Below are 27705 nucleotides of genomic sequence, written 5' to 3' on the forward strand. Positions count from 1 at the left end.
CAAAAGTTCAGCCCTTTCTGGCAGACCTTGGATGTTCTGAGCTGGATGCCTGAACCCCAACCTACTTCTCTGATTCTTGTGGGCAAGAACAGACGAAAGAAGGAAAAAAGAGAAAAGGAGGAAAAAGAGGTACAAGGAAGGAAAAAGAAGGACCAACTATAAAAACATCACCTCCAGTGAACTCCTGACACGGTGAAAGTCATTCTGCCGTTCCCAGTACTTTCTGCCCCTTGGGGCAGGACAATGCCAACTTCCTTGGTTATCTACAAGACCCTGGTGACCAACTGTGCCAGCCTCCACTCCCTCTCCTCTGTCTCCTGCAGAACAGATGGTGGTCAGGGACCCGGCGGCCTTCTGGATGCACGCTGCCGCAGCGCTCCAAGATGCTGAGTCTCGGGGATACTTGAGCTCCCCTGCCCTTGAATGGGGAAGTCTGCTCCAGGAGCCTACGTGGCGGGTTCTTGTATGCCCATGAAGTCAAGTGTCCCCGGGTGCTGATTCATTCTTGCTTGTAATCCCCCAGCCGGGCAGCTGTGGTCCTGCCTGCTGCCGGTGGATGTGTGCGCTGACAGAGCCGCAGCAGAATGCTTTGTCTAAAGGCTCCTGGGCTCCACGCTGCCTGCTGCTGGCTCCACAGTCCTTGCTCACTCTCGTAATGTCTGGCCCTCCCCTTCCTCCCCTCCTCACCCTCCCCCTTCCAAGCTCAGGAAAATACATCAGGGATCGGACATCACATCGGAGCAGAAGCGCCTGCTGCTGTGGCTGCTGAGGGAGAAGGAGACAGCAGCACTAGCATCAGAGCGAAATGACAGATTTCCCAATAGCCGATGTTGGCTGCACAAATGCATATGAAGGGCGGAGATGTGAAACTTTACCTCCAGCTCCAGGGGCTGGAAACAGCCTGTCAGGAAGAATAGAGAGGGACTGCTCCTAGAGCTTTGTTCGACAGTTTCCAGGACAGCCAGGAGAGGACAGAAGAATGACCAGACCCAAAGGGCATAGCCCACAGGTAAGTGACCCCCCCACTTGCCACAGTAGGAATGACTGTGCTTCTTATAAAAACAGGCAATGAAATAAGGCCGTTACACTTGATGTTCCTCAGGTGAGTATACCAAACCAGTTGGGGACAGATTTCTCTTGGGGTCTGTTAGAGCCCAGGGGAAGTGCTCCATTCCCACAGCAGGCCACTCACACTCTGGGGGAGAAGAGCAATGGCCAAGGGCAAGGGGGAAACCAGGGCCAAATCCCAAGTACAGACGCAGACAGGCAAAAAGATAAAACAGGTACAGGGACACAAGTCCAGGGGTCACCCTCTAAATATGCTGGGAGATACTGGTATCCCAACAGGCTATAGATGAGCCCTGGCAAAGAGAGGGTTCTCATCAGGCCCTGGAAGGATCCTGCTTGACCAGCTACTCAACACCTAACACAGCTGGCTTTATCAGAAGACAGCCAAGCAAGTTCCCTTCTGCTTGACGGAGAAGGCCTTTGTTGACAGAGCCAGAGTGGCGTTGGCCAGTGGGGAGGCATACCCTCCTGGACTCCTGAGAATGGGAGTTGGCACAGGGATGAGTTAGCTGCAAACGCTTCTGTTGGGGATTCAGATAACTAGCTCCAGTGGTGGCAGCCCAGGGGCCTGTGGCCCTAAAACAGGACTGAGACTCCAATGCTGCGGTCGTGCCCTTAGACTGGGGGTGCGGGCGCCTCTGCAAAACCAGTGGTGCTAAGCAATCCTACACTTTGTGCAGGGCTGCCTGCTGGAGGGCCTGCTCCTCCTCTACCCAGGCTAACCCCAGAGCCCAGATCTTTTCTCCCTGATCCTGACGCCCAACCCAAGGACAATCCGAACCCTGATACTGACCAGTCAAAATAAACAGTGATTCCGTTTTGGTCCGAGCCGAAGGCGGTACTCCCTGAGATCCTGGGGAAAGCCCCCTCCAGACCCATCAGACAGGATTCCCGGGCAGGCCTGGGCCCATCCTCTCCATGCTTCAGCACCTGGCAGTGGTGCAGACACAGCAGCCTGGGGCTCTGCAGCCCGAGCGGATGAACCCTCTGTTTAGGTGGTCCCCCACAGGTGCCTGTTCTTGACTTTTCCAAGCTGGACTACAGAGGATGGTTCAAGAAAACGAGGACTAAAACAAGACTGTGTGCTGGGATCCAAAAACCCAAGGGTAGAGACAGACTGCCTCTCTACACTCATATGGGTTCATGGGGGACAAAAACTGGTAGGCGGGCTAGGCGCAGTGGCTCACGCCTGTAATCCCAGCACTTTGGGAGGCTGAGGTGGGCGGATCACAAGGTCAGGAGATCAAGACCATCCTAGCTAACATGGTGAGACCCCGTCTCTACTAAAAATACAAAAAATTAGCCGGGCGTGGCGTGGTGGAGGGCGCCTGTAGTCCTAGCTATTCAGGAGGCTGAGGCAGCAGAATGGTGTGAAGCCAGGAGGCGGAGCTTGCAGTGAGTGGAGATCACACCACTGCACTCCAGCCTGAGCAACAGAGTGAGACTCCATCTCAAAAAACAACAAAACAAAACAAAACAAAACAAAACAAAACAAGAAAACTGGCTGGTGGGATCAGACAGAAGACCAGATGTCAAGGGAAGAGCTCAGCATTAACCCTTCCAAGGGGAGGGCTCTTCCCAAGGTGCTGCCACATCTCCCGACTTATCAAATCCAAGAAGCAATGGCTGTTTCTGACTCAGTTCTCAAGCGCATGCAAGCGATTTTGGCTCCTGCTCCTTGGACACAGAAAGTAGAAAGCATCCTCAATGGAACTAACTGTTATCCCTCCCATCCCTGTTGTCAAAGCACAGCTTTGAAATGGTAATAGTGTTTGTCTCAGTCCTGAACATCCATTTCCTGCAAACACTGGACCCTTGGAAAAGCCTACAAACTACAACAGAGTGTGAGATGGCTTGACTGAGTTGTAAGCAACAGATCCTGAAAACAGATCCACAGATTTAGCCAGGAAAGCCACCTCTGCAGACTCCAGCGTAATCCAAGACTGACAAAAACAGACCAAGCTCAGCTCAGCCCTCTCTGCTAGCACCCAGGGAAACATTGCTGCTGGAGGGATGGTGGCTCTGGGAACCAGGACTGAAAACTGTGGAGGGAAGCCAGCCAGCAAGCAGAAGCCTCTGTTCTCTAGGTTTCTCGATATGAGTAAGTAATGATTTCATGGACAAAAGGAACACAGGGCCGGGCGTGGTGGCTCACGCCTGTAATCCCAGCACTTTGGGAGGCCTAGGCGGGCAGATCACGAGGTCAGGAGTTCGAGACCAGCCTGACCAACATGGTGAAACCCCGTCTCTACTAAAAATACAAAAATTAGCCAGGTGTGGTGTTACATGCCTGTAATCCCAGCTATTTAGGAGGTTGAAGCAGGAGAATCGCTTGAACCCGGGAGGCGGAAGTTGCAGTGAGCCAAGATTGTCATTGCACTCCAGCCTGGGTGACAGAGTGAGCGAGACTCCGTCTCAAAAAAAAAAAAGAGAAAAAAAAAGGAACATCTTTTAACTGAAGTATTTGTATCTACTACTCATTCACAGCAAACCTGTGAGGTTGACGCTATTATCCAAAGGTTGCAGATATGGGGTGAGGGGTGCAGAGACATTAAGTGACTTGCCAAGACACGTATGTCTCTAGAGCCAAGATTTGAACCCAGGACTGTGAGGCTCCAGAGCCCAGGCCATCCCCACCAGGCCCCATGGTCTATGATGCTCCTTTCTCCCTGATGTGCACACTCAAGCCCACCCATCAGACTTCCTGCCCAGGGCCACAGAAGCCCATGAAGGAACCAGAGGTGTCACTTGAGACTGACAGGTCAATCCTGGATGGAGCCTCCCGAGTGAGCAAGAATTTCCACCCCTTCAGTGCAGAGAGGCATTTCCATGAAGGTGAAGACAGGCCAGGCTCCCGGCTGGGCTGCTTTCAGCCTGGATGCCCGGGTGCCCGAACCATCCTCGAATGCTTGGGGGAAGAGGTGTGAGACCTGCTCTGAGAGGCACGTTCAAGAGCATCTCACCTGAGAAAGCAACACAGTACAATCCTATTATCAGATAAAACAGCTCAGATGGCCTCCCCGTTCCATGCTTCAAACAAAGAAAACAGAAGCTGACCTCACTACTAGGGCTTAGAAAAGAATGACCAAAGTAGCAGTGATACAGTGTAAGAATGGTAAGTGACGAAGTAAACTGAGTCAGGCACAAGGAGCTGTGGGAAGAGGAAACAGCACAGTCACCCTCCCAGGCAATTCACATGCATGCTACGAGTCTGAGACCCCGGTCTAACCCAGTGCTCTGCCACCATCACGGATGAGACCCTTGAGAGCCATCTCGGAAGCTGCAGAGACCAACGCTGAGGTGCACTCCGATTTAGGCGCATCTAAGAAAGTCCATAAAATAATGAATAAGTGACGATTGTTGATCTAAACATTTTTCCTAACAGGCAGCTTAAAATTCATTTTGTACCCTTTCCCCTCCCATAGGTAAAAGGAGTCACGGCTCTAAAAATAACAGCAAGATGGGGCTGTCTAGGTATTGGGGACTGTGAATTACAGGAGCATGACGTGGTCTGAAGCTGACCTCTCCCACCCGCTGAACATCTGTCTTCTGTGTGAGAGGCAGGCCTGAGCCAGAAAGGAGCCAGACTGCCGGGTCTGTGGGGAAATGGCCACTTGGTACGGTACCTGAGATCTTCTGCCGCTCCTGAGAAAAGTCAATCCCTTCTCCAATAGAACTCATGATTTTCTCAATCTGAAATGGAAGAAAGAGCAAAGAGGAGAGGTAGTCAGGCTTGGGGTAAACGTTGCCAGCTCACCACAGTGCCAGTGGGGGCTGACCTCCAGGTCTCTTTCAGATGCTTCCCAGCACCAGCACCAGCCTGCAAGGTATCAGGACTCTCTGCTGCTCAGGTCTAAGACAGGCCTTCTCCAGCCCCAGCCCACAAGGTCTGAAGTACTGCTCTGAAGGGAGTGTGACGGTGACAGTCTGGGCTTATTAGCTGCTAGAAACACCGAAGAGCCTCTCCTCCAAGGCATCTCTATTTCATTCCCCAGCAGTTCTCCCAGACCAGCAGAGACTGGGGAGAGGCCGCAATCACAGGCCAGGCCTGACCACTTCATTGCTCACGCTAACATTTCAATTCCATGAGAGAGGAGACTTTCCATGCTACCCTGAGTGCCCAGGGTAGTGCCTGGCAAATCATCAGCATTCACCAGATAACTGACACTGTATGACCACAAGCTCTGGGGAGTAAGGATGATTTCCAGAGCGCCTGCACACAGAAACCGCTGAGAAGGAAAGACGAGGCAGGCACTGATGCCCAAACAGAAGACCTTTTGCTTCTTGGAGGCCAGCAGTCCTGGATGGAGCGCTGCGTTCAGGGGATGCGATGGGGCACAGACACCTGTCCCTCTTCTGGACCACATCAGAGAAAGCTAGTCTCAAAGCATCCAGTGGCTCTAGCACTGCCCCCAGTATGGACCACCTGTCCCAGCCATCTGGCCTTGGTCACTCTGGACCAGATCCAGCCCCCTTCCCCAGGAAACCTGGCCAGGGGCAGAACTAGGCAGTGGGGAGCAGTCACCTTCTCTTCTTCCCCTCCTCCTCCTTTTTGGGTTGCAGTGATAATGAGCTCATTCACTGCTCTTTTTCCAAAGAAATGAGAAAGAGGACCTTTTGTACCAGGGCTTGGATGCTCTTTCCTCTAAGTGCAAGTAAGGAGCCTGGGTCAGACAATCGGAAAAACAATTCTCTAGCCAGCCGGCTGGCAGACAAAGCCGTGCATCTGACACCCAGCAGAAGAGCACAGAGCAAGCACCACCTCGCCTCGGGCAGCTGGGGGTTTGGGAAGGTATCTTCCTCCAGCCACAGAAGTGACTGCTGGCTCAGGCTGTCACCTGACCGCTGTTAACCAGACTGCAAGCTCCTTCCCCGAGCACAGCAAGGCAGAGGGAAACAAATCTGACCCCAGGAGCAAACTGAGGCTGCGTCTCTAAGCACTGGAACCAGCAGCCCAGAAGCACGGGAGGGACAGTGGCAGAGCAGGTTGGCTCTGCCCCTTGAAGAAAACGCCTCCCTCCACCCCCATCACTTTCTTTGGCCCTGTTTCAAGTGCTGCCTCCTTCAGCAGGGGCAGCATGATACAAGGGAAACTCCCCAGACCTCCCAAAGCTTCCATTTATTGTTATTTTTATTATTCATTTTTTTTAATAGGGAAGAGGTCTTGTTATGTTGCCCAAGCTGCTCTTGAACTCCTGGACTCAAGTGATCCTCCCACTTTAGCCTCCTGAATAGCTAAGATGACAGGTAGGTGCCACCATGCCTTATTATTTTTAATTTTTTAATTTTAATTTTGTTTTTTGAGGCAGGGTCTTGCTCTATTGCCCAGGCTGGAGTGCAGTCATGTGATCACGGCTCACTGCAACCTTGACCTCCTGGGCTCAATTGATCCACCCACCTCAGCCTCCCTAATAGCTAGGACTACAGGCATGCAACACCATACCTGGCTAATCTTTTGTTATTTTTTTTGCAAAGGCGGGGTTTCGTCATGTTGTCCAGGCTGGTCTCAAATTCTTGGACTCAAGTGCTGCGCACCCTGGCCTCCCAAAGTGCTAGGATTATAGGCATGAGCCACTGTACCTGGCTATTTTTTCTTTTTTGTAGAGATAGGGTCTCACTATGTTGCCCGGGCAGGTTTCAAAATCCTGGGCTCAAGTGATCTTCCTGCTTTGGCCTCCCAAAGTGCTGGGACTACAGGCGTGAGCCACCGTACCTGGCAAGCTTCCATTTAAAATAGATAAAAATGAGGATGATACTGCCTTTGTCCAGGGTTGTATGGATTAAAGGCATCATGTACATAAAGCACTTGGCTGAAGGTCTAGCTCACAGTAAATGCTCAATAAAAGGTTAGTTTGTTTCCACTTCTGCTCTGTTGTCCTGTGAGTGCTCCAGCCCAGTAAAACCTATTTTTAAAGTTGTAAAAATATTTTTACTTACACTTATTTTTTGATACATTCACATGATTCAAAATTCAAAAGATACAAAATGTTATTCAGAGAAAAGTCTCCCTTACCCATCTCCCAGTTGCCTCTCCTGCATTCTTCTATTCTACTCACATACAGAGCTTACCACCACTGTAGATACCAATGAGGGTTGGCATCAACCATATTTTATTTGCCTTGTCACCCGCTGGGCCTGGCACATGGTAAATGGACAATCTATTGAATGAATCTGTGAATGAACCAAAGTGTAGTTTCCATTTCTTTAGAGTCTGCACTGGAAAAGCTGTTCTCCACGGCCATGCAGCGTGCCGGGGGAGGAAAGGGCTGAAATGGTGGGGTGACTTCAAGGTATCCTTTGAAATAAAGTCATATTATATATTTCATTAGCATCATAATCACTTAACATCTGAAGCCCCAGCTGACCTGTCCAATCAGCATCCCTTGGTGGTACAATTTGTGAAATTTTGCCAAAGGGCCTTTTGGCATCAGAGTGAACAGAGTTGAGCACCCCCGCTGCTTCTCCGCTCCCCTCTTTCCTGCTTGCCCCAGGAGTCACCCACTAGTCAACTGACATAGGCCAGCAGAAGCCCAGGTTTTTTAAATTTTCTTTTTTTTGAGACATAGTCTCACTCTGTCACCCAGGCTGGAGTGCAGCGGCGCAATCATGGCTCACTGAAACCTTGAACTCCTGGGTTCAGGGGATCCTTCCCACCTCAGCCTCCCAAAGCGCTGGGGTTACAGGTGCCTGGCCCAGAAGCCCGGGTATCCAGAGAGGTGTTCCAGGCTGCAGACAGGCTGGGAAATGCTAATGGACGCTCTCAGAACGATTTTGCCCAGGCTAGGAAGTTGTTTTATTGTTTCATGAACTGCCGTGGCTAAGTCAAGCTGAGCTGGTTCTAGTTCCAGAAGAACTCAGGGTCCTCGGCACTGGACTCACAGCCTGTAACCCTGGACTCCTTCCTCAGCAACTGGAACCTGTCTTGGTCGAAGCTCAGGGCCAGGAGGGACAAGGCAGCAAAGAGGTCCTGTTTGGGCAGAGATTGGCAGGTCCCTGCCCTGGCACCAAAGCAGAATGTCTGGAGCTGTGGTCTGCCCAAGCCCTCAGCCTGAGCTGTGGAGATAGGGAGGAGCTGGAGCTCATCTTTTCTCCTTGCTTCAAACTCACCCTCACGGCCCAGAACCAGCAGAGAGGAAATATGATCATTTTAGTCTAGACAAAGAAGAGCATTCAGACACAGCAGATATCATTCTGATCTACACACTTCATGCAGTTTAACCTCCTAGGCTTGAGTTAAAAAACAATCTGAATAGGCAGCTTTCCCAGAAATGTTCTGCATTTCAGGGGAAGAGACAGGTTAGATGTAATGGAAGGGAACCATTTAGTGTTCTCCTCTTTTTCTGTGGTTTTGGATGAGTGACATTTTTGGAGAGAGATGAGAAATGGCCATGCTTCCTTACTACTGCACTTCACGTGAACTGACTGAAAACTTACACTTGTGTTTGTTAATATAAGGTCTTGAAAGTTATCACCATAATGGACTCTTGTCTTCACAAAATGCTTGGAAATACTCCATTTTCAGAAAGTTTTCAGGATGACTCTGTTTAGACTATTTTTCCCTGCCAGGGCTGTGAAAAATGGATTCCCCATATGGCTGAAAACAAGAACAAAAACAAACACTGGAGATACTGCTGCTCAGGCCATCTGACATCTGCTTGTTTAGACCACAGGATTCTGGTTGCCCACGGGCTGGTGATGGGAGGTGGAGATATGCATGGAGAGGCCTCCATTCCCCATCACCAGGCAGCAGAGCCATGCAGATGACACCCAGCTTTTTAATAAATACTGGGGTTTCAAGGAGGGGGAAGAAAGAGTTTTGATGGGTCTTCTGTATGCCAGGAAGTGTGCTGGGCACAGGCAGACCTCAAGCTTTGGTGCAACTTGGCTCCAAGGCCCGTGGGAAACCTCCCTTTAAGGAGGCAGTACAAGTCACGGCTGTGTGCAGGGCTACCACACGGGGCCAAATATCAGGACAGCAGGAATCAGTCTGGTCAACATGTCTAGAAGTTGGGGCCCCACATAGAGGAGGATGGGAAAGGAGCCACTTTCCTTTTACTTTTCTTTGGTGTAAATAGGAGCATGAGAGAAGTTTCTACAGCTGACTTGGCTCTTGACATCAGACATTCCCTCCCAACACCCTTTCTGCTGCCTGGGAGTTGTTGGTGCCTTAGGACCCCCTGGCAGTTGGAAAATACACACGGGTCTCCTTAGGCCTGAGCCACTGAGCCACGGGGCCGGGGACACCTTCCACCTCGCCTCTTCCACCCAGCACTGATGACCTTATTGGCCCAGAAACACCTTCTGCTTTGCAGGATTACTTCCCTGATTAAGTGTTTTATGGTGTGTCCCAGAGACACTAAAGAACCATTGAGGGTAAGAACCCTGCGTCACGCTGTTTACTTTAGGTCCCACCATATGCCTTGTACACAGCTAGCACACTGGTGGTGTTCGATGACAAACGTTTGTTAGCTATCGCTAATACACCGGTCACTTTTACACTCACAGGGAAAGGGGGAAGGCAGCCAACAGTCTCCCTCTGCACCAGTCTGAATTCTCTAACTCCCTTTCCCTCCTCATTTTTACGTTTCTCTGACTCTCTGAGTTGCTGGCACAAGGTTGGCACTCCCCCAAAGCACCTCACACTCCAAAACTTCCAGCTGATCCCTTCTCTGAGCAATCCTGCAGAGCCTTGACTCGCAGCCAGCCAAACATTATCCCACTTTTCATGTGAGGAAACTGAAGCTCTCCTCCATGGGCACTCCCAAACTGCCCACAGAGGGCACTGCACTTTCACAGGTGCCACTGGCAACCGAGCCTGATTCCTGCTACAGGGGGGCAAAGTGGCAGACCCTCTCCTCTGGCCAGATGGCCTTGCTTGGACAGTGCTCCCCATTCCCAGGAGCAGGGGGCCGAGTGGCTGAGCCACAGCCTCCTCAGCCTCACCACATGCTCTGTGCCCATCCCATCAGGCGACTGCTGACGTCAAAATCGGTTCCTTAGGCTGTGCAAAGAACTCTAAAGACTGCTGACAGCTGCACTCCCAGGCCCAGAAACCACATAAGAATTCATCACCATCTCTGTCTTCTGCCTCTTAGCAGCAGACAGGCTCTCAGCCTAGAGTGGGCTTTGATTCCACATCTGAAAAAGGGTCACTGGCCAGGGTCTGGGTGATTTTTTTTCCTTCTCCTCCCAGACTGAATTGCGCATGGCCTCAGGAAAGACAAAGACGGATTGAAGTAAATTATTTGTCCTGATTTTCTAACCTTGTCAACTGCTTTTAGGAGAGGGAGGCAGAATGGGGTGGGGGAGGGGAAAGGCGCATGGCAGGGAATGAGTAACTATCTGCCAGCGGGCTCAGGGCTGTCCTTGCCGAGGCGATCAGACATGGCCGCTAACAATGAAGAACTCCTTTTCCACAGAGCGGGCTCGGTCTCCACTTCAGCTGTGTCTCACAGGGCGGCACTCAGGTTGTTACCATGTTCATTGCTGTGTCCCCCTACTTCAATCCCCTTTACATCTTCACCTTCTTTTTCAACTCCCCTTTTTCTACTAGGCTGAGAGACAACAGAGCTGTTTTGTTTCAAAAGTGCTTTGTCCGTCTTCCCTGACAAAGGCTCCTATTAAAGCCTGTCTTTTGTGTTTGCCCCAGGCTAGGCTGGTGGAGAGAGGAAAGCCAGGGAGCTCTGGCTTCCAGAGCACGGTCTCAGGCTCTCACCTCCTACCTGCCCCCTCATTTTTGTCTTTCCTATACCTCTTGGGTTGCTGATATTGGGTCTTGCTCCCTGAAAGCACCTCGCACCCCGCAACTACCAGCTGGCCCTTTCCCTGACCCAGAGGTCAGGGCTTAGACCCACATCTGCAACTTGACAGAAAGGAAATACATGGACATGACATGAACATGACCGAGAAAAAATACGTAGCCCTGACTTGACATGACGTGAAGGAAACACACGGAACTAATACTTGCCAAACGACCTTCTCATACCAGAACAGCCTACTGTAAAAGCAATCTTTTACTCAAAGTGCCAAGAAACTGCTGAAAGAATAAAAAAGTTGGGAGACCTAGATTCCAATTAACTTTATTATTGCTTGCCACATAACTCTGGGTTATATGCCAAGTACTGGCTTTAATAAGTGGGTCAAGAATCTAAAAGATTAATGAGGATTATGTATTTGGGTTCTAGTTCAATGTACACAATCTACTTTTCATCGAGGAGCAGGCTTATCTTTTGGCATGGTGGGGAGGGGTGAGGAGGAAGTACACAAACCTCAGAAAGCCTGCAGTTACCTAAAAACACTGGTTAACCTGCCACTTGGTCCTTCAGGCACCCCCACCAGCCTCCAAGTAACCTTCCCTCGGTCTGGTTCTTTCACAATCTGAATGTCATTACGGCACACTGCTAGTCTGGCTATGGATAAAACCAGGCCAACGAAAACATCCTAAACTTTCACTCAGAATCAATTTCCTCAGTAGTGCGGCCAGGGAAACGGGTCTTAGCTCAGATTCTACAGGGGAACACCTGTCTTATAATATCAGGGTGGTCAGATGTAGGATTCTCAGCACTGAATTATATATACTAAAGGTTTAATAATACATACATATATACTTAATACAAATACACTATCAGGATCCATCAGTTGCCTTGAGATTTCCTGCAGTTTGCCACTCCTAATTACCTCTGAACTTGCGAAACAGGAAGAAGGTGGGTAAACGAAGTTGACAGAGTCCCTAAACTTCAGTTTAAAGCACTAGTTAAAAGCTTTCAGATACGACCTACGAAAGAGCACGTGCCGCAAAGATTCCATTTATATGAAGTTCTAGAATAGGCAAAAGTAATTGAGAATGGAAAACTACCAGAAGAGGCTGGGTGAGGACTGGCTGGCTGGGGAAGGCAGTAGGGAACTTTCTGGGAGCGATAGTAATGTTCAGTATCTTGATAGGAATTTAGGTTAGACAAATGTATGTATTGGTCAAAACTGATGGAATAACAGACTTAATAGATTTCACTTTGTATAAATTTTACCCCCCCCCAAATAACTATAAACAAACATCAAACTCCAGTTAATCATATATATGTTAAAGTGTTTGGGGATGAAAGTACTGATGTCTGCAACTTACTTTGAAATGCATCAAAAAATAACATGATTGCTAAGTGCACTGAGGGGTAGACAGATGGATAGATGCAATAAAGCTCGTACAGCAAAATGCTAATTATAGAATCCATGCCCTACGTGGTAGATATACAGGCATTCACTATTCAAGTCTTTCAAGTTTTCTGTAGTTTGAAAAGTCTCATACTGAAATACTGGAAAAATCTTTCAGGATCAGATCTTTTAGAGGATAATAAATTGTAAGATTAACACTAGTCTGAGTTTCATTTGTGATGAACTCTGCTCAACATGCTAATAAGCAAAGACATGCCCGAGAGGCGAAGGAAACAAAGAGAAAGGAATGTGGGAAAGTCGATGGCACCATTATTCCCTGTCACAAAGCCTTCTGGGGTAAGGGCTCTCAGCACAGCTTCTGTGTTGTGGTGTGGCTTTCTCTATTTTGGAACCCAGGCTAACCCCAGTCTTGACAGTCTGAAAACTCAATTATCAGTGTTCCCAGGATGAGTAGACCCTGGGAAACTGGCTCATATTAATCAGGGTCAAAAGAAATTGATCCCTACATCTGAGAGTTCCTTTAGCATGGTAAGCAGCACATTAGAATACTTAGCTAGTAGAATATGTTTGTATCCTCTGTCTCCTGAAATCAAATAAAATTACAAAATCAAATACACCTTCAAAATTCGGGAGTATGTGAAAGCTGTGTGACCTACACTGAAGGCTCATTCATCTTTCCTGAAAATAGAATTCATGTGCTCACAGCAAGGTCGACCACCGACCCTGAAAGCACTTTTGTTCAACAATGTGAAAACTCAAGACTTGCACGGTGTGAGGTTCTGGGCTGGGTTCTTTCAGTGGGGTCCTTGCTGCACTAGGCACCAGCTGACTGCCCTCCTGGTGATTCAGTTCCTCCTCACAAGCACCCTGGTGGGGAGCTAGCATTCTTCCCACTTTAAAGAAGAGAAAAGCAAACATGAGAAAATCAAAATAACGTCCATGGGTCACAGCACTAGCCATATGTGGGCATTGCTCAATTCATTATCTACCTAATTCATGGTGTCCAGCTTGTTTCAAGCCTAGCTTTCACTCTATTAAAGCTCAGCGTAGGATTTCAAATGCACTGGATTGAGAACATTGGAAAGGCAGTGTGTAGGGGTGGAAAGAACAAGGACTTATGAATTAAAAACTTGAGTTCAAGTTCTGGTTCTGACACTTAATTAGCTGTGGAACCTTGGATAAGTCATTTAACTTTGTTGACTTTCAATTTCCTCTTCTATAAGGTGAAAAAGAGTCCTCACTCATGGGATCATTGCTATGGGCAAATGACCTGACTTCTCTTCCTTAAGATTCAGTTTCCTCAAACACAAAATGCACATACCAACAGAGGCCTGCTGTAAAGATCTGACACAATGTACAAGAGGTCTAGTGCAGCCTTTGCTTTCAAGGTAGGGCTATAATGAGGAGTTAATTTATTATGACACAAGTCTGAGCAAGCTGTGCATTGCCTAAAAGACACAGTTTTGGTGTAATTCATTCATTCCCTGAATGACATCATCCTAAAAGGCAAGGTTCTTGCTGCTGTAAGCACGGATGGTGAGATCTGTTCCTCGTTCAAAGGCAATGCCTGTCTGCCTCTGTTGCTGGGGGATTTTAGTCCCTGCCATTTCCCAGGGCCATAGCAGGAGATACTGCGCCTGTTTCCCTCTGTAACTTGACCAGATGCCAGCCTTACTTACTCTGGGAAACATCTGTAGTCCTCGTAAAACTACAGATGCCAGGCAAATAGTCCACACCACCCTCCTCCCTTGCACGTTTCAGTTTACAGCGATTAGACAGGGCTTGTACTTGCCATTCACATTCATCTGGTTCCAAAATAAACAAAATTCTATCTAAAAAACAAGTTAATCAAAACCCAGGTTCCTTTGTTTTTTGTTGTTTTGCTTTAAAAGATACACCAGAGGGAAAGGGCTTCCTTCTGGCAGAGAACGTTTAGAACATGCTGTGTGAACAATAGCTCACTTCCTGGACACTCAGCTGGAGGCAGCTTCTCCATTCAGGACAAAACGTTTTCTGTGAGGGAGTGACGCCTTTCTCCAAGGCAGCTCTTGGGGTGCGAACCAAACAGGAGGATCCAAGACAATACTGAAGCGAGGAGAGGGAACAGCGTCTCAACTCAGGCCTGCTCCTTCTCATGCAGGCTGTGGGTCGCCTCCAGCCCCTCACCTCAGAGACAGCTGGCTCCCACAGGGCAGGGTCTGCAGGTAGTGAAATGCCTGAGACTGTGGAATCGGCTTTGCCGCTTTTAGCAGCGCTGCTGTGAGCAAGCAACTTGTTCTTCCCACACCTCCGTTTGGTCGTCTGTAACAGGGATAACAACACCTACCTGGCAAGCCTGTTATCGACCTCCGCTTAAGTGACCTGCCAGCGAGCTAACTGCACGCCACCCCATCCCTCAGTAAGTGATGCCAGCGGACGGCTATGTCCACACTGGGCAGGCTCGCTCCCCACACCCATGGTCTTCTGCTTCCACACACTCAAGTGTTACCCTTACCAAGAGTCAACTGGGGTCATTTCCAAAACTGCTTAGGATGGTTATATTTGTTGATGAAAATAGAAAATTTAATTAAACATTACATAAATTATGAAACCAGTGTAAAAGAACCTTTCTGTGACAACCAAGTAAGTACTTTGAAGAGACTTAATAATGAGATCATTTTTTAAAATGTGCTCTTGAATTAAGTGTGGTGGGGGAAGTTGTAAAAAATTCCAAAAGAAATCTATACTCAGCTTGCTTCACAAGTGGTCAAATTCTGGCTTTACTTTTAAGAAGCAAACTGGAGGCCGGGCGCGGTGGCTCAAGCCTGTAATCCCAGCACTTTGGGAGGCCGAGACGGGCGGATCATGAGGTCAGGAGACCATCCTGGCTAATACGGTGAAACCCCGTCTCTACTAAAAAATACAAAAAACTAGCCGGGCGAAGTGGCGGGTGCCTGTAGTCCCAGCTACTCGGGAGGCTGAGGCAGGAGAATGGCGTGAACCCGAGAGGAGGAGCTTGCAGTGAGCTGAGATCCGGCCACTGCACTCCAGCCTGGGGGACAGAGCAAGACTCCGTCTCAAAAAAAAAAAAAAAGAAGCAAACTGGAAATTTTCGTCAATGGTATTTTATGGATGTGGTTCATGTAATAAAAGGAAGGCAGAGAACCCCAAATTAGCAGATCTACATTGGAAGAAAGGGCCCAGCTCCACATCAAAAGGGTACACATCGATCCATTTGGGGTTAAATTGTTTGATTCTTTTTAAAAATGACTTCTTCCATTAACAGGGTTTTGTTTTTAACCAAACCAAACCACCCTCATCCCAAGTGGCCATGTAAGAGGCTTCTACTGGAACAATGGCACATGCGGAAAGCCTCTGGAGGAAGTGGCAGCAGTGTCTCATAAACAAGATAGTCGCTATGACCGCAGAAACTCTCAAACCACCTTCATCATCCAATAAGTCAACTCCCAGAGACACAGAACCCCTCTCTGGCTGCTTTTTCCTAAAAAGTCTCTCCCCTGCGGGGCGAAATTTTCAGCTCTTCTTTCTTCCTCATCGAGGTTCCTGTTTGAACAATGCCTTACACATTATTGATCACTGCCTCTGTCCAGGGCCAGCTAGCCAGGCCATGATCTCCAGGTTACAGACCACAGGCATTAGCAAGTCATGGGCTCTCATTGTCTGTCAACTCAGGTGACCTCACACAAGTCAAATTTCCAGCTTCTATTCATCTGCATATGGCAAGGGGTGAAAAGAAACTGCCCCCAGCCCACCTAGTTCACAAGCTGAGTGCACAGAGACAGAGGGTCACTCAGTTAACTAAGACCCTTCTCCCCAACACGGTCCTCCTACCTACCCTGACAGACCATAAAGCACGGAGGCAAAAGCAGGGGGAATCCTCCAAGTCTCGCAGACATATTCTGAGGCTCAAGGGCATCCAAGGTCATCCAAAAGAAAATGTCTGAGCTAGGAACCAATGCGTGCCCTGCCCCACCCACAACCCCATCACAGACAACAATTAATTATGGAAATGGCAACCTTATGTCCCCCAAATATAACCATGGAGGATACAACGATTAGAAACATTCCACCAGAAGGAAAGGTACATGGAAGATAATTATTTTCAGTTTCCTATGTAACCCTCACCTGTGAACAGGGATGCTAATGCCTGCTTCCCAGGATGGTGTGGGGAGGATGAGATGACACAGGGAGGGTGGCTGGCACACAACAAGCACTGATGAGCACTGGTGCCCTACCTGCACCCTTTGTGGACTGATTGCATCTAGGGTTTGTGCTTTAGAATTCTTGCAGCAGAGGCAACCTGGCTGTACCGCACTGATGCAAACCTGCTCACGCATACATAAGGTCCGAGGACGGTTCCTGGTCTTTTGACACATGTGCATGCCTCTTCAGCTTCTTTTGTATTTCGCACTAGTGCTCCTATCAGGTAAAGCACTGGGTGGGCTCAGTCAACACCCAGTGGATAAAACAGACAAAGAGCTTTTAAAAGTGGTTATACCTTAACTGATTTTAGGGAGGGATTTGTTTAGGACATACATCTTTCTTGGATCTGAGATTTTTCCTGAAGAGAAAATGAGAGGGGGGAAATGTGGTGGCTAACCCAACAAATGTGTGGCATCTTCCCACCTGATATTCCTCCAACTGCATCCTTACTGCCTCACTGCCCAGTTCCTGTGTCAATATCCTTTTAGATCAGCCTCATGCTGACCTCAACGACAAGGAACTGTGTTCTTTCCTCTTTAAAAAAATGAAATGTTTCTTAAATTCCAAAGAACGTATTTTATAGTACTGTGATTTCAACAACAATAATAAATGACCCATTCACATGCCTCCTACTTGGTTTAAGAAATAGAAAATGCCCTTCCTAGGATCACTTCCCACCATTTCTCTGCTCCTCTGAGACCACACCATCCTGAATTAAATGTTATTATCCTCTGGCTTTTCTTTAACCTACCATCTATGTCAGTATCCCTAAACCATATAGGGTTCTGTCTTTTTTTCTTAGCCAAGCGGACAGGAGCACAACTTGATGTCCTCAAAGTAGCCCAATAGGTTCTGGAACCAAAGTTCAGATTGGTCAACTCCCTCTGGCTGGCAGGAAAATGGGAGGCCACAGAAGAGCTCAGCATCTGAAGAAAGGGTGGTGCTGGCAGGCAGAGAGCAACAAGCCCTGGTTTCTTGTTGGGCTGGCAGTGTGAGGACTCCTGAGAAAATCCATTCCCTATATGGGCAGCAACATGCAACAGCTGGGGGCTAAATGTCAGGTTAAAGTGTACAACCCCATGGGATTACTAGAAAGAACACAGCCTTTTCAAAACAGGCCAGTGAAAAGTGCCTATTCCAGGAAAGGCCCTGTGGACTTACACTCTTGGGTTTGTTGGCAAGTGAGTCTTACAAGTTGCAATTATGGAGTGTACAAATTTTCTCAGGAAAGACATCAAGAAAAGTGGCATGAAGGGAGAGGAAAGGCAGAAAAGATGGCCATGCAATCCTCTCCACTTTGTGGGACCTTTGCAGTGGGAGACCCCCAAGCTGCCCACAATTCAAAGGCCATCTCCAATCTCAGCCTGCAAGAAGATTTCAGAGTAATTACAGCCCACCAGTCTCAGCTGTTTTGTAAGCGTTGATTGCTGCCAACAGCTGTTCTCTAGGGGCTTTGTGTATGTGCTAGGAGGTAGGGCCCTTCAGAAAACGAGTGGAAGCTACAACCTCAAGACAATATCTAGAGAGAAGGCAGTCAGAAGAGCCAAGGAAAGAGCTAGTTTATTAATGTTTGACCAAGACCCAGGACAACTATTATTTTTAGTATTTCTCATAACTTTATAACATCCCCATTGTTGGCTATTTATTGGCTATTTTTTGCAAACCTCTGTTTCCCATTTTTGTTTTAACATGCAATAAAATCTTAAAAGGGGACTGTGTGCTTATTTCAAACACAGCAAAACTGGGGAGACACTGGAAAACATTATTCCTTCCCCAGAGTTCTGGGATACAAGGGATGAGGGAGGACACAGTGGAGGCAGGCACCTGGACAGGTGGGCCAATCCCTGAGGTCTATGGGAGAGAAGAAAAGGGTGAAGGGGAAGCCTACTGGAACCCCAAAGAGTCCCTGGCTAACGGCCAGAGGGTCCCAGGCTGGGCTTCTAAGCTCCACTGTCAGTCAGGGCATAGGAATCTTATCTTCGAAAATTCTGCCTCTTGTAGAATCAAATGCTTGAGTAATAAGTGAACTGGTGTAGAGAGAGTCTGAGACTGAAGGAAATAATCAGTAAGAGCCTTGTTTTTGTCAAATACTTTTGTGCTCAGGCCATGTGTGTCTGTGTGTAGGCACATACATCAGAATCTCAAATATGCTTCTACATAACTGAAAATAAACAGGATGGCTCTGGTCAAAACTGTGAAGTTCAAAATCTCAAACTCTTCTTTTTTCCTTTGCCCACAGAAGTGGGAATAAGTAAGAACAGCTGGTACAGGGATCAACAAACTCGGCCTTTGGGCTCTCACCACCAATCAGTGGAAATGGAGGAAAGGAAGACGCGGGTCACAGGAGGCAGGCAGCTGCAGATTCAGCAAGCAGGGCCTCAGACATCATCCACACGACTCTCTCAGTTTTGCAGATGAGAAAACTCAGGCTTGACGGGGCTAAATAATTTAACGAAGTTAACAAGGCTGGCAATACAGGGCCTAAACCTTTCTTGTTGCCTCTCTGCCAAGATACTCCACTGATTTTGCAATTGAGGAGATGGCAGAGTATGGAGCAGCCCTTGATGAAGATACTTTCTATGGCCTGAGTTCTGTTCCCTCACATTTCATATACTGAGGCCCTTACCCCCACTATGAAGGTATCTGGAGATGGGGCCTTTGAGAGGTAATTAGGGTTAGAGGAATTCATGAGGGTAGGGTTTATAAGAAGAGGGAGATACATATATTCTGCCATGTGAGATTACAGTGAGAAGGCAGCCGTTTCTAAGCCAGGAAGAGGGTCCTCGTCAGGGGCCATGCTGGCTGGCATCTTGATCTTGGACTTCCCAGCCTCTAGACCTATGAGAAATAAATGTCTGTTGTTTAAGCCACTCAAACTATGGTATTTTGTTACAGAAGCCTGAGCTGTCTAATATATGACTTAGGCCTCTCAAGGGCTGAGTACTGAAGGAAAAAGACCTGAGAAAAATGATCTTTCTCACCCTTCCTTCTCTATAGCCCTGGGCAGAAACACACACTTGCCTCTTTCAGGAGAATGGCTTCTGTGCAGAGCACTGTGCTGTCCCACTTCAACAGGGACACAAGTGGCAGTGACCCCTTAATTTGGTAAGTTTTTGGGCCATTTTCCTTCCTAACTGGGAGAAACAGAAATGTTATAAAGCTGTCAACTTTTTACCAAGGGAAATGACTTTAAAAATTAACAGGATGGGCCAGGCATGGTGGCTCACGCCTATAATCCCAGCACTTTGGGAGGTTGAGGCAGACGGATCACCTGAGGTCGGGAGTTCAAGACCAGTCTGACTGACATGGAGAAACCACGTCTCTGCTAAAAATACAAAATCAGCCAGGTGTAGTGGCGCAGGCCTGTAATCCAACTACTCGGGAGGCTGAGACAGGAGAATCGCTTGAACCAAGGGGGCGGAGGTTGCAGTGAGCTGAGATCGCGCCATTGCACTCCAGCCTGGGCAACAAGAGCAAAACTCCATCTCAAAAAAAAAAAAAACAAAAAGTATGAGGGAGATCTTTGTGGTGAAAGAATAGTTCTGCATCGTGATTGTGGGGGTGATCACATGAACTTACACATGATAAAAATGCATATAACCCCCCACCCACACACACACACACACACACACACAAGTACATGCAAAACTGGTGAAACGTGAATAAGGTGTGTGGATTGTTCCACAGTCAGTCTCCTGGTTTTGGTATTGTATTAGAGTTAAATAATATAGTACCATGGGCAGAAACTAGGTGAGGGGTACTAAAAAAAAGGACCTCTCTGTACTATTTCTACAACTTCCTGTGAATCTATTATTATTTCAAAATAAATTTAATAGAGAAAAACATTTAACAATCAACACGAAAACTATTCCTTTGTTTTATAAAAGAAAGAACAACGGAAGCATAGAAAAAAGAAAAAAGGCCAGGTGCCATGGCTCGTGCCTTTAATCCCAGTGCTTTGGGAGGCTGAGGCAGGAGGACCTCTTGAGGCCAGGAGTTCAAGACCAGCCTGGGCAATACAGCGAGACCCTGTCTCTACAAAAAAACAAAAACAAAAACAGCCAGGCATGGTGGTGCACACCTATAGTCCTACCTACTGGGGAGGCTGAGGCAGAAGGATCACTTCAGCCCAGGAATCTGAGGTTATAGTAAGCTGTTGTCACACCACTGCACTCCAGCCTGGGCGACAGAGTGGGACCCTGTCTCTAAAAAGATAAAATTAAAAAAAGGGAAAGAATGAACATAATCAGAATAAAGGTGGTTGGCAATCAAATACCATCAGCACCATCACAGCACTCTTCACTGTCCTTAACTTTCTCCTTTCATCATGGACCGGTTGAAACTGTATTGAGGACTATCTCAGTAAGAATGCACAGTTCCAGTTTCCCCATCTTCACCACTGTGGCACGCAAACAACATGCCAGCAGACCCACCCACAGGGAGGCCAGGCATAAAGCTCCCTTTCTTCCCAGCCTGACTGGCTTCTGACAGTTCTCTCAACCTAGAGAAAATGGAAAACAACAGTAGGACAAGGTGGGGGTGTGGGTTGCAGTTAGAGGAAAGGCACAGGCTGGCAAGAAATTTAAGTTTCTCTTCTGCCTTCTATTCCTCTTACCAGTGCCCAGAACCCTCTGCTTTCCTTTTCTCCTCCCCCAGAGACAAAGAGACCTGATACCAGCCATCTGTGTGCCCCAGGATTTTTCATTCACTCCATCCTGCCCTGTCCCTGGCCCAGACTCTGAGACTCAGAGTCTATTCTCATAGTGCCCTCTCCCTTTTCTTGCCACCACCCTTGGCAGCTGCTCTCAGCCCCCGAGTGCTTGCCTGCCCATGTCCCCTCCAGAACAGGAACCCCAGGGAAAACCCTTCCTGTGCCAAGAGTGACAGCACTGGTGCGCCTCAAAGACCTGGGGGCAGTGTACACATGAAAGCCTGAGAAGCCCCAGCCCAGGACCACTAATGGGTGGTAAAGTAGACAATATGCATTCGTCATTTCTAAACCCTCCTATCTGCCAGTTTCCAACTGCAAGCACCTGTGACTCTGAGGATTCTCTCAGGCTGCCAGAGCCCTCTAGACCTACCTGTACACTGGGTAGACTAAAAGCGAGAGGGAATTAATGTCCTGTCCCTACTCCCACTAGGTGAGCAGCCCTCATCCAGACTGACTGGAAGTGGTAGATAAATACCCCAGCTCCCTTGATCTAAAGTAAGTTTCAGTCTCCCAGACTTCCGCAGCAGGTCTAAGCTCCAGGGCCCAAGGGGTAACCTGCTTGATAACAAATCCTTTATTGGTTTCCTTTCTTTCTCACTCCCCTACTCCCCTACCAGTGCTTCCTGGGATCACCTCCCAAATAAGCTATTTGCATTTAAATCCTGCTTTTGAGATTTTAAAACTCAACCAGAGATAGGTGGTCACAGGGAATCCTAACAATTGGGAAATGTGAGCCAGAATTTCATATATGAATGAGTATATTTCTGTGAGTGAAGAATGTACATCTGTGTAATTAGGGAAGTCACCAACAGTAATGACTGCTAGCAGATACTAAAAAGCTATAGGGAAAAACTATAAAAACTTGATTTGCCTAGGTAATATTCATTATGGCCATTTATATGAACTACTTTTCATTTGCCTAATTACCACTGGCACAGGAACTACCATGTATATATTAACTATGTCAGATAAAACTTGCATTACATTTTATTTGATTGCTAGTGTTATGTAATCCCATGCCTGGTTCTTGCGTGTTCATAACTGGGCGCTCACATGCACAGTCTATTCACGAGTAGAGGGAACACTGTTAGGACCTGGCTCTTAAAGCCTTGGTTCTCAAACCTCAGCCTTGGTTCTCAAACCTCCTCTCAAACCTGAGGAGCCTGTAAAAACATTACCGGGCCCCAGCCCCAGAGTTTCTAATTCAGAAGGCCTGGGGCAGGAGGGAAGAATTTGCATTTCTAGCAAGTTCCCAGGGACAGTGATGCTGCTGGTCTGCAATTGCCCTTTGAGAACCACTGCTTTAAGATACCACATGAGAGAAAAAAGGAACTATAGGGTTAAACTTGCCACTCAGCATTAGCAACATGAAAGGCTGACCAGTCTGTCTACTGTTTCTACAAAACCGGCGGAATCCTCTAACACCCTAGATCAGTCACTGAACCAAAACCAGATTTGGTATGTGGACAGTTTAAACCAAAAAAAAGTTGACATAACTGTTAAACAAATCTCGAGAGACCTGGGTTTGCTAATTTATTCAACAAGTGGGTATCAAGTACCCAGTCTGCGCCAAAGATGTTGCTATGCAGCAGAGGTTTGGACGCTGTCAAAGGTCTCATGAGACTCTGAGTAGGTCACATCCTTAATGGGCTCAGTTTCCTAACCTGTAACGAGAGAACTCACACTTAGGGAACCTTCTGACTCTGATGTTTTACAATGAAAACCAACGCAGCATCACAGCTCAAAGCAAAAATATTCTGCCTCGTCGCCTGGGCAGCATGAAGTCAAACGTGAGTAAGATCCTAGACGCCGATCCTAGATGCCCCAACAGGCCAACTGTGACAGGACAGGTGAAGCCCTGGCAGCAGTCCTCAGTCCCAGACCCTTCCAGCTGCTCAGAGTCCAATTCAACTCATGAATGCCCCAATTAAAGGTGCTGCCAAGGTAAGTTAGTACTATGCCCAACACCAACCAAAGAATGTAAAAGCACCCAGCATGAAATCCATGTTCATAATTGGTACTCCCTTGATATATTATGACATTTAATCACTCCAACTGCTGAAGGGAAAACCAGAGCCATTCACTAGAATTAAGGATGCTATGATAACCTCCTCAACTGGGGTTTTAAATGAACCTTGTGCTAACAGCTTTCCTGCTCTGAATGTAAAGCAGGAGGCAAGCGGAGAGAGGTGGGGCAGCCACCTGTGAAGGGCAGTCACTGAGGACACTGCTCTGTATTTCCAAGAGGCCTGGTTTCTGAATGAAGCCAACAAGCACTGGCCTGCCACACTCCACAGGGAACTGGCAGGAAACACTCTTGTTTTATTCTGTTTAACAGACAGACAAACTGATATGCAGGGATGACTAATAAATCAGCTGTGGAACTGAGAAGTGAGGCTGATTCCTGACTCACCCAGGTTGGCAACCTCTAAGCAGTTTGCAGCCAGGCTTGAGGTAGAACTCAAAACAAACATCTAGGAGACCCATGTGTCAATGTGACATGAGGGATAAACAGGTGGAAACAGAGGCCAGTAATGGCCATGTCAAGAGGGGTACCCAGGGGATGGGGCACATTTACCCACCTATAAGCTCAACAGCCTCCTGTCAAGCCAACACCAAAAAAACCCAAAAAAACAAAAAAACAAAAACAAATGCTTTTACATATAAACAACTAATGTTTTCTTAGTCTTATTTAAGGTATAAATAAAAGTGTATTTTAGAAATTCTTTTTGTTGATCTAAGACATAAAACAGGTAAAACAAAGCCAAACAGTGAAGTACATCATTCAGACGAGCCCCCAGCCCCTACTTCAACCAGACTGCTTCCCTTAAGCCTTTTTTAGATAGAATTCAGGAGCCACTTGACTTCCTTCAAGGAAACTTCCTAAGAGAAGGAACTGTGTCCTTTAACTCTACTCCCTGCACCCATCACCTAGCACCAAGCCTGACACATAATTGGCACCTAGTAAATACCTGCTGATAAAGTAAAGCGCACGGTCCAGGCCAGCCCGCTCAGCCACTGGCAGTGCAGCTGAGAACAGTGCTCCAGGGAGGCCTGCCAGCGCGTTTCTGCCTGTTACTCAGGGCGAGGCCGTTCCCAAGCCAACATCCACCACTTACTCACGGGTAATGAGTCCCGCAGGCTATCACCACCAATGTCAAGAGAGCTGTTTCCCTCACTTGTTGTAAAATATCCCCTTCAAGTTTTTGCATCTGGGTTTTGGCTCAGGATGCCAGGATTCGTGATCAAGGCTGTCCTTAGCTCATGTGTCCTTCTGTGATGTCACAGGGATCAATCATCACTCAGCTCAGGCTTCCTCTCTTCAGCCTCACTTTTGTAGATCCGATTGCCTCTGACCATGCTCACTTCAGATTTATGATGTTTCATTTCCTTTTCTAGCACAACAGTGAAGAAATATAGACACAATTACCTTATTACATAAAATTTAGCAAATGATACAATGATACTGGCCTGAGTAATACCAAGCCTACAAAGGCTTAAAACTGTTTTTTAATTAATGTTAAGTGAGAGGCACTGTCTAAACTAAACTAAAAGGCACAGCCACAAATTTGACAGAGGTACATGGTGCTCCCCGGATGCAGACAGAACTTCCCATAAGCCGGGTCTAGACCCGGGAATCTTGTAATTTCTTGTTTCAGATGCTCTGACTAACGTCAATGAGTGCCCTGCAGGTCCACTTGCTTTCCCCAGTGCCACTTAGGCTGTCCCTGAGAAACAAGGCTGGCTGGGGCTAGTGACTGTGGGAGAGCTGATCCCACACTATTCACTTTCCAAGTCTGTCTCGGGTTTGACTCCAGACAGAGAACAAACATTCAAGAAAAAGAACCAAAACACTTATGGTGATGTCAAAATAGAAAAACACCCACAAAAGCTTATACACAATTTGCAGTGGATCGCTGCAATGAAACACACACACACATGCTATTCCTTAAAAAGGAGAAAGCAAAACTAAGTGGCAAAAGGTACCAAGGTAGCAAACTAATACACCTCTAAGAAATTCATCAGTAGACACACAGATACACCCCTGGTAAAAAGTACACAGCAAACCTAAACCTGCAACATTATGTTCTCATAATGCCACATACAGCAGTTGAAAGCCCGGTAATAGTGGGTGCTGAGGAAATGTTGCTTTGTGGAACCAGTGACCAAAGGAACCTGAGTGTTAACACCACTGATGACTTCTAACAAGTACCTTAGTGGAGTTCTCTTCCAGGAACAGGACCCGATCCTGCCGCTGAATAGGCTGCAACATCCAGCCTGCTCAGGTCCACCTGGGGAAGTGAACCCCTTCCAGAGCACAGAGAGACGTTAATGCATCTCTGCACGAGGACCAATAGACTCGTTCTTCACTGAGATCAATCTGTGTTTCCATCCTCAAGGGGTTGGCAGATTTTACATTGAAATCTTTGTCAGCAGTGAAACAAATGCATCCATCACTAAGCTCCTGCCTTAGAAATGGGCAGTTCTTGAGTTGTTGCCCAAGATGAAAAAAGGCCAAAATCTAATTGAACCTACAGGAAGAATTTAGTACAGAGACACAGCGTTATCTGAACTGGAGCATGGCCAGACCTCTAGGTTAATACCCCAACAGGAGAGACTCATCAAAGACCTTATTTCAGGATCAGCAGTAATATTTTCGATTCTTAAAAAATGGGCCTTGGAGATTTTTTCTTTAACCCAATGAATTCCACCAGCATCCTACACGTCTGAGATGTGAACTCTCTCCTCTACTAAATGCCTATAAGGCCCGTAATGGCTGTAAGCACATGGACCCAGCTGAGGATTTGTTTAGTTCTGCTTTGCTCTGCTACAGCAAGTCCTTCTGGAGACCTGTGGGAACATACGGAGCTACCCCAGCAGGAGCTGACATTTTAACAAAAATATACCATATCTGGTTTGGTTCTTTTCTTCTCTCAATCTAATTTGGAATAATAGGGGCCAAGAACTGTCCAAACTATTTCTGTTCTTGACTTACATATATGATACTTAGAAGCAGAAAGACTGTTAACACCAATGTGACATTATCAAGGGGGATTCTATCTGCATTCTTTATAAATGTTAATTATGTATGGAGGCAGGACCGGGCAGTGAATGAAGTTAGCTTAAAACATGCATTTGACATTTAAATGCCAAATTCATCTCCCCCTTTCCAAACCAGCTTGTTTTAGTGAAATATTTTTACCTTTAAAAAATGGGTGAGGGAGGATTAATTTATTAATTGAGAAAGTCATAAGACATTCAGTATATGTCTCCCAAAATCTGCAAATTTCTGTGCTCACATCCATGAAGCAAATTATTCTGAATATGCTTTAGAATCCCTAAGTTGTGGCATAAAAGGGCTCTTTACCTTATTACTAAAGAAAGAAAAAGAAAATAAAATTCCAAATTTAAGGGCGAGGTAAAGGAGAAGGGCTTAATTATTGTATCTCCTTCAAAAAGAAGAAAAACAGGTATCTATCTATGCCCAAGCGGAGCACGTCTTTAGCAATCCATACCTTGAGTTCTTTGGGGGAAAACATGACATTTTAAGGACTCAGGACATCCCACATCCTTCTGAGGCCCTTAATCAAGGCCTTGCATTTCTAAGTACCCATTTAGGGCTGGGGAGCTGGAGGGCTTGTGAAAATGAACTGTGATTACTACTCTGGAAAAGGTCTCTCATCTGACTGGGGAGAAGGACCATGCACACAAACAAGAGTAGCAAAGCATGCAGTGCCAGCGGAAAGAGCTGCTGATGGAAAGACCTCTCAAGCTCAAAGTGCAAGGGGGCAGGTTTTACGGCAGACAGAGACTTGACCCCATCCTCTCCTGAGCCGCATCACTGTTTACTGGGCTACTGAGCTCCTTCAGTCTCCCTAAGCCTGACTGCAGAGAGGCCTCAGGGCCAGTCCGTCTAATGGGGCCTCACCGCACCTCCCACACCTTGCCCAGCACTCTGCTCTTTTTCTTCAAGAGCACTTATTTTTGCTTGGGGTCATATTTTTATTTGGACTTATTTAATACCTATCTCTCCCTTTAGGGTCTAAGTCCCTCAAAAGCTGCATGTTGGTTTACAATTTCACTTCTGTATGCCCAGCTTAAGCACACAGTAGGCTCTCCCTAAGTGTGGTGAATGAATGACTAAGCCTCTAATTAAGAGTGGAATTTCAACAAAAAGAAGTGGAGAAAGCCACCCCAGTAGGGAGAATAGTATAAACCAATGTGTAGGAGAAAACAGTGAGTATAGGAATTAACTGAGCTGGAAAAATAGGGTATGAGATGAAAGAGAAGGCCAGTTACAGAGGCTGGGCCATGGGCTCATTCTCTGGCGAATCATGCACTCCAGGCTAAGGAGTCTGCACTCTGAACCATAGCAATAGGGAAGCAAGGACGTTTTTTTGTTTGTTTTGTTTTTGTTTTTGTTTTTTCCCCCGAGACAGAGTCTCGCTCTGTGGCCCAGGCTGGAGTGCAGTGGCACGATCTCAGCTCACTGCAAGCTCCGCCTCCCGGGTTCACGCTATTCTCCTGCCTCAGCCTCCCGAGTAGCTGGGACTACA

General features: G+C 47.3%; 1 protein-coding gene and 1 long non-coding RNA gene across 11 annotated transcripts in view; both read right to left on the minus strand.

The window, feature by feature from the left end:
- LOC105474491 (ankyrin repeat and sterile alpha motif domain containing 1A) overlaps positions 1-27705 on the minus strand; it is a 196449-nt gene that overhangs the window by 33059 nt on the left and 135685 nt on the right. For 6 of the 10 annotated variants that reach the window (XM_011729174.2, XM_011729175.2, XM_011729178.2 and 3 more), the window contains 2 exons: positions 4695-4761; positions 4298-4390 (listed from right to left, as the gene is read on the minus strand). In XM_011729174.2, coding sequence (XP_011727476.2) covers positions 4298-4390; positions 4695-4761 — 160 coding nt within the window. The remainder of the gene's footprint in view (positions 1-4297; positions 4391-4694; positions 4762-27705) is intronic. The other 4 variants (XM_011729182.3, XM_011729176.2, XM_011729179.2 and 1 more) reach the window with 1 other exon arrangement.
- LOC105474490 (uncharacterized) lies at positions 18140-24257 on the minus strand. Its single transcript, XR_011623804.1, has 2 exons — positions 19459-24257; positions 18140-19275 (listed from the first exon to the last, which is right to left on the minus strand). It is a non-coding gene; the product is annotated as an uncharacterized lncRNA (long non-coding RNA).

Source organism: Macaca nemestrina, chromosome 5, assembly GCF_043159975.1.
Source record: "Macaca nemestrina isolate mMacNem1 chromosome 5, mMacNem.hap1, whole genome shotgun sequence".
Taxonomy (NCBI): domain Eukaryota; kingdom Metazoa; phylum Chordata; class Mammalia; order Primates; family Cercopithecidae; genus Macaca; species Macaca nemestrina.